This window comes from Corvus hawaiiensis, chromosome 22, assembly GCF_020740725.1.
Source record: "Corvus hawaiiensis isolate bCorHaw1 chromosome 22, bCorHaw1.pri.cur, whole genome shotgun sequence".
NCBI lineage: Eukaryota > Metazoa > Chordata > Aves > Passeriformes > Corvidae > Corvus > Corvus hawaiiensis.
In genome coordinates, this window is record NC_063234.1 from 1,609,919 (window position 1) to 1,615,835 (window position 5,917).

General features: G+C 62.9%; 1 protein-coding gene across 2 annotated transcripts; it reads right to left on the minus strand.

Annotated features, from left to right (window-relative positions):
- Positions 1-3,135: 3,135 nt before the first annotated feature.
- HES4 (hes family bHLH transcription factor 4) lies at positions 3,136-5,117 on the minus strand. Of its 2 annotated transcripts, none has more exons than XM_048326652.1 (4): positions 4,803-5,117; positions 4,623-4,718; positions 4,450-4,537; positions 3,136-4,142 (listed from the first exon to the last, which is right to left on the minus strand). In XM_048326652.1, the coding sequence occupies exons 1-4, from the start codon at positions 5,001-5,003 to the stop codon at positions 3,553-3,555; spliced, it is 975 nt and encodes a 324-aa protein (XP_048182609.1). In that variant the 5' UTR covers positions 5,004-5,117; the 3' UTR covers positions 3,136-3,552. The 2 variants fall into 2 exon arrangements, with proteins under 2 accessions (XP_048182609.1, XP_048182611.1); XM_048326654.1 differs by having other exon boundaries at positions 4,893-5,116.
- Between the last annotated feature and the right edge of the window lie 800 nt (positions 5,118-5,917).

Sequence of the window (5,917 nt, forward strand, 5' to 3'; positions counted from 1 at the left end):
TGCCCTCATCCCCCCCATTAGCAGCCTTCGGAATATCAGGGACACAGCCCCAGAGCCCCCCATCCCTCTGTGACCCAGCGCTTTCCCACCTCCCGAGGGAAAAGGGACGTGCGGGATGGCAGGGATGGCTTTGCCCCCCTTTTCCAGCCTCTCCTGCGCTGCCCTTTCCCTCCCAGACAGGGAAGGGGAGCAGCAAAGCAGCAGGGAAGGAGATGTGGCTGCTGTGAGGAAACAGCCGTGGGAGGCAGGAGGATAATCCCAGAAAAGTGTCACAGAATCATGGAATGGAAATGAAAGGAGCCTGGAAGCTCTTCTCCCAACCCCCTGCTCGGTGGGAAACTGGGAAGCAGAAGGCAAAGGCACCAGGACAGGAGCTGGGAAGGGGAAAAGACTCATCCAGAACTTCCAGTGCTTTTCCAGGTGGTTTTTCCTTTTGCCACTGGCGGCCTGGGCAGGCCCAGGAGCTGGGAAGGGTTTTGCTTCCTGCCCGGAGCCCTGGGGGAGCCTCTCCCCGCTCCGGACAGGATTTCTCGGGATGCCCATGGGGTCACGGCGCTGTGGAGACACAGCTGAGCCCCGGCCGAACATTCCAGCGAGTTTTTTGCGCCTGGAACTCCGTTCCCGGCTCCGTTTTGCTGGAAATGGCTCGTTAACACCTCTCCCCACATCCTTTCCCATGGAACGAGGCGCAGCTGCTGCAGCTCGGGTCGGATGAGGAGGAATCTCCACTTCTCCCCGCTGTCTCCTTCCCACCCCTCCTTCCCCCACCACACCCCGATCATTCCATGATTCCCGTGAATTCCCGGCCGCCTGAATTCCACCGAGCCATTATCGCTCTGGCGCTGCGTCCATCCCTTTGGACTTTTCCCTCTGGGAAGCCGCGCACTTTGCCCTTTCCGTGCACTTTTAAAGGGATAAGGGCAAATTTAGAACCCTCTGGAAAAGCGGCCGCACCCGGAGCCTTTGGGGGTGGGGGGGGGGGGGGGGGGGCTCGGCAGCGCTGCTGTTGCTGGGGAATAACCTGGAAGGGATGGATTGGAGGCTCCGGGTAGAACCCAGGGATGGAACAGAGCTGGGCATCTCCTGAAGCCACCTGGGCTTCACGGCAGCGACATTCCTTGGAAAGACCTGGCATTTCTGGGGCGCTGGGAGCAGCACAATCCCGCAGCCCCCGAGGCCCCGAGCAGAGCAGGTGGCAGCGGTGGGCACTCACCCTGCCCCGGGGGGCTCTGAGGGGTCTCGGGGGGCTGAGGTGACGCCGTGCTGGCATCCCGGGGTGTCACTCCAGAGGCAGAGCGCTGCCAGCCGCTTCCCCCGCGCCGGGAGCCGCGTCCCCGGGGAGCGCCGCGCTCCGTGCCGTGTTTGCACCGCTGCCGTCGCTCAAAACCCACTCAAAAGGAGAGGGTTCTGCTCTGCCTGCACTCAGCCGTGACAGCCTCGCTGCTGGCCTGGCTGCCTCGGGAATAAAGGGAATTCGCCGCGTCTCGGGGCGATCTGGGGGGGACCGGGCAGTGAGAGCCAGGCCGGGGATGCGGGGCTGCCCCAGGGAGGGATTTGGTTCCAGGCAGGCGACAGCCAGGCTTTCATCTGCTCTTCCGAGCCTCCTTCAGACAGAAGAGGAGGGGTAGGGCCCGGCTGTGGGGGATGGAGGAGAATTGCTGTAACATGATTTTATGTCTGTGATTGCATAACAAAACCTCCTGGGAACCTCCTGATTCGAATGGATCCCTCGTTCTGCCGGGGCGATGGAGGGCTCTCAGACTGATCGATTGCCCACGCTCTGGTGCGGAGGAATTGCTGGGCTGGATCGGTACCAGGCTCCGAGCAGCCTGTGCTCCTTTATCGAGCCGCGCCTGAGCCATCAGGAAGCTGTAAAAAGCCTTCAGGAGCCGATAATCTGCTTTTTATACCCCCAGCACACACAGCCACAGGCCCTGTTCTCACAGAAGCTGCAGCCTGGTTGTTAATAGGAGCAGACCTTGAAAGATGGAATTGCATTTCTATTCGGAGAAAAAAAAAAAAAAGTAATAAAAATCCCTGTATTTGTGTCATTGGATGCTCTGCAAATATCAGCTCGTTCTCTGAACTGGGAAACGCTGCTGGTCCCACCTCCCTGCCCACCCACCAGGACAATCCCCAGGGTCCCAGGAAGGGGGGGGGGGGGGGGGAATCAGGGAAATCAGGATCCCACAGACCCCCAGCCAAGGTGGGAGATGCCTTTGGCACTCCCACATCATCTCCTGCGGATTCCAGGACAGCCCCACCTCACAAATTTGGAGCGGAGCGCACAAAGCTTCGCCTTGCACCCCGAGCATTCCCTCTTAATGGTCTTTTCTCCACACCGCGGCCTTATTAATTGGTGACAATTGGAAGCGGTTCATTCTCCGTGTGCGAGAGGCTGCAATTGCTTCCACTTGGCCACGATTCAAGTGCCGGGGGTGAGTCAGAATGGGTGGCAAAACTGTCTTTTCCTCAGTCCCCCTGCTCAGTGGCAAAGAAAAAGCCACAACCCCGAGTTATTCTCTTTTATGAGGTGGGCATTGTGAGGCCAGGCAATTGAATTTACAACAGCATTGAGTATCAGAGTCTATCTGGCCCTGTCAATGAGAGCGCCGGGGAAAAAAAAAGACACACATTAACCCTCAGCTCCGAGTTCCCAGGCGCTTCAATAGGGCTTCCAACTTCCCAAAGAGCCCGCTGCATACTCGATGAGACCCTTTATACCTTCTAATTACCCTCCTGACAATAGGGACAGACTCTCTCGCCGCTTTTGTGGGCCCGAGAGTAACTTCTGTGCAGCCCACCCCCACCCCGGCCGGCCCCGGGAGAGGTGGGAAGGAGGGAAAGCTGGAGAGCAGCCGGATTTCGGGAGCAGGTAGCAGGCACGAGGTGTTTCCTCAGCTTCCAGCAGCAGATTTTGTTTTAGGAATCCTTCTTCTGCCTGCAAAACTCACGAGATTTTTAAACACCCCCCCCCCCCCAATCACTTCCCCACCAATTTCTTACCCAAATCCCTTCCAATTATCCTGACATAAGGCCATAAAGTACATTCCTATTTTTTTTTTTTTGCACACAGAGGATGAGCTCGTCCTTGCCCACTCTCGAACAAAATGAAAGGGTGGGGAAAAAAAAAAATCTATTTCAAAGAGTTCCTTTATTGAAACACCTGCATAATTTTTTTTTTTCTCTTTTCGTTTTTGGAAGTCTTCGACACAGGCACGCACACACCCACAGACCAACGGGATACAAACAACTTTGGCATTATAACTTTTTGAATATTCATTACAAAACTAGTTCTCGTTTATTATTTTTTTTGTTTGTTTCTTTAAAAAAAGTATCTCAAATAAAGGCATTTTAAAGGAGTAAAAATACAAGTCGAGATCCCAACCTCTGACAGTAATAAATAGCACGTTCATAGCGAGGTCCTTTTCTTCCTTTCTGCTTAAATCTGCTTAAAAAACCCCAAAATATAACAGGGGCTCCATACAACGGAGCCAACGAGAGTTTGGTTGTTTTTTTTTTTTTTGGAGAGGGGGAATAACTTGAAGGAAGTCACCAGGGTCTCCAGACGGATTCACTGCGCTCTCCAATGGGACTCCCGGCCTGGGACGCTGGACCGATGCTGCCCCCAAATGATGTCAAGCCTTGCACCGGCGATGCCGAGGGGGTGGCGGCCGCGTTCCCCGAGCCGCCGCCCGCGGACACCGGCACGTTGGCGTTGGCATAGAGAGGAATAACCGGTCCGGAGCTGGGAGGGAAGGCTGGGTTCGGGATGAGGAAGGCAAACTGGCCGTCGGTGGCCGGTACGAGCTGGAAGCCGCCGTAGACCTTGGGGGACAGCGCTTCGGCGGGGTTGAGTTTGCAGGGCACGGGCACGGCTCCAGCTGCGGCCGGGGGCAGCTGGACGTGCAGCGGCTGCTGCGCCAGATGTGCGGGCTGGGCGGGCGGCGGCGGCGGCGGCGGCGAGGGGTAGTTCATGGCCACGATCTGGCCCAGGCACGCCGAGAGGTGGCTCAGGAGCCGCGTGCGCACGTCGGTGTTGACCCCTTCGCAGGTGGACAGGAACCGGGTCACCTCGTTCATGCACTCGTTGAAGCCGGCCCGGTACTTGCCGAGGACGGTGGGGTCGGCGCTGAGCGCGGCTGGAGGGGGGGGAGGAGGGGGTGGCAGATCAGTGGCAGGTTCGAACTACCGGCCCCGGTACCCTGTCCCCAGTCCCTAACTCCGGTTCCCGGTCCTCTGTCCCTAATCCCGGGTATGGAGCCCGGCTCCCGTTCTCTCGTCCTCACTCCCCAGTCACTGCTCCAGAGTCCGGTTCCCGGTCCCCTGCCTTCGGTCCGGATCCCCGTCCCCGTCCTCTGTCCCCAGGTCCCTGTCCAGATCACGATCCCCGTCCCCCGTCCCCGGCTCCCGGTCGCCATGCCCGGAGCCCCCGGGGCCGGCACTCACCCGTCATCTGCGCCCGCTGCAGGTTCCGCAGGTGCTTGACGGTCATCTCCAGGATGTCCGCCTTCTCCAGCTTCGAGTGCCGCGAGCTCTGCGGGACAAGAGCGGCTCGGTCAGGGCTGCCCGCGGCCGGGAAAAGCCCCCGCTGTCCCCTGTGTCCCCGCAGCCCCACTTACGTCCTTCTTGAGCGCGTCCAGGATGAGCGTCTTGAGCTGCCCCAGGCTCTCATTGATCCGCGCCCGGCGCCGCTTCTCCATGATGGGCTTGGACGACTGCGGGGAGAGCGGAGCCGGTCAGCGCCCCCCGCACAGCCCCGGGACCCCCAGGACCGCACCCATCCCCCGACCATCACCGACCTCAGCACGGCCGCGGGCTTGCCGCCATCCAGCTCCGCCGCCACCGTTGCTGCGCCCCGACCGGCACCCTCCTCCTCCTCCTCCATTTACCTTCCGGTGCTCGCTGGCGCTCCGCGGCTTGTCCGGCGTGTGGCTGGCGCTGGCGGGCGCGCCGGCGATGGGCGACGCGGTCGGTTTCTCCATGCCCGTGTCGGCGGGCATGGCTGGGTACGGTACGGTGAGAGCGGAGCGGCGACCGGGGAACCGGAGGGAGTGAGGGAAGGAAGGAAGGACGGACGGAGGGAGCGACGGAGCGCGGCGCGGGAGCGAGCGCGTGCGGCGGCGGGCGCGGGGCGCGTGCGGCGGCGGGCGCGGGGCGTGCGGCGGTGGCGGCGGCGGTGGCGGCGGCGGCGCCCCCCGCCCCTCGCCCGCGCCTTTTTATAGCCCGGCGGCGGCGGCGCCCATTCGTGTGAACCCGCCGCCGCCGCCGTTCCCACACTCGCGCGCGGCCAATCAGCGCCCGGCCCGCGCCCGGCGCCCGCGCACCCCGCGCTCCCATTGGTCCGCGCCTCACCCCCCCCCCCCCCCCACCGCGCGCGGGGAGGGAAGCCCCGCCCCGCCCCGTCACGCGCGCGGGGAACGCCCCCACCCACCCCCCCCCGCCCCACAGCGCGGCCACGTGGGGTGAGGGAAGGGGGGGGGGGGGGAGGTGGGGGTGGAGTGTGTGAGGGGAGAGCGCGGGCGGGGCCGGGCCGGGCCGGGCCGGGCTGGGCATCACCGCGCTGGCCCCGGCCGCGGCCCCGCTCGCTGCCCCGCCCGCCCTCCCGCCTTGTGACACCCGGCCCGGGGGCGGCGGCGGCGGCGGCGGCGGCGGCTGGCGCGGCACGCGAGGCCGCGGCCGGCTGGCGGCCAATGGGCGTGGGGAGCGGGCGGCCGCGCGAGCGCTCTGGCTTCCCATTGGCTGGCGGGGGCGCCGCTGTCAATCACGGCGGCTCGCGCGGTTCCCCCCCCCCCCCCGGTTCCCCCCGTTCCCAGTGCGCTCCCCCCTCCTCCTCCCCCTCCCCGTTCCCATTCCTCCCCTCCGTTTTCCCGTTGGAGCACGTGCCGGAGCGCTCCCGGCTCCCGGAGCCATGGGA

Coding starts and splice junctions, on each gene's coding strand:
- HES4 (XM_048326652.1), bottom strand. CDS start 5,003: ATGCCCGCCGACACGGGCATGGAGAAACCGACCGCGTCGCCCATCGCC. Junction 4,538..4,622: donor TGGACGCGCTCAAGAAGGAC/GTAAGTGGGGCT, acceptor CTTGTCCCGCAG/AGCTCGCGGCACTCGAAGCT. Junction 4,143..4,449: donor GCAGCGGGCGCAGATGACGG/GTGAGTGCCGGC, acceptor CCCCCCCTCCAG/CCGCGCTCAGCGCCGACCCC.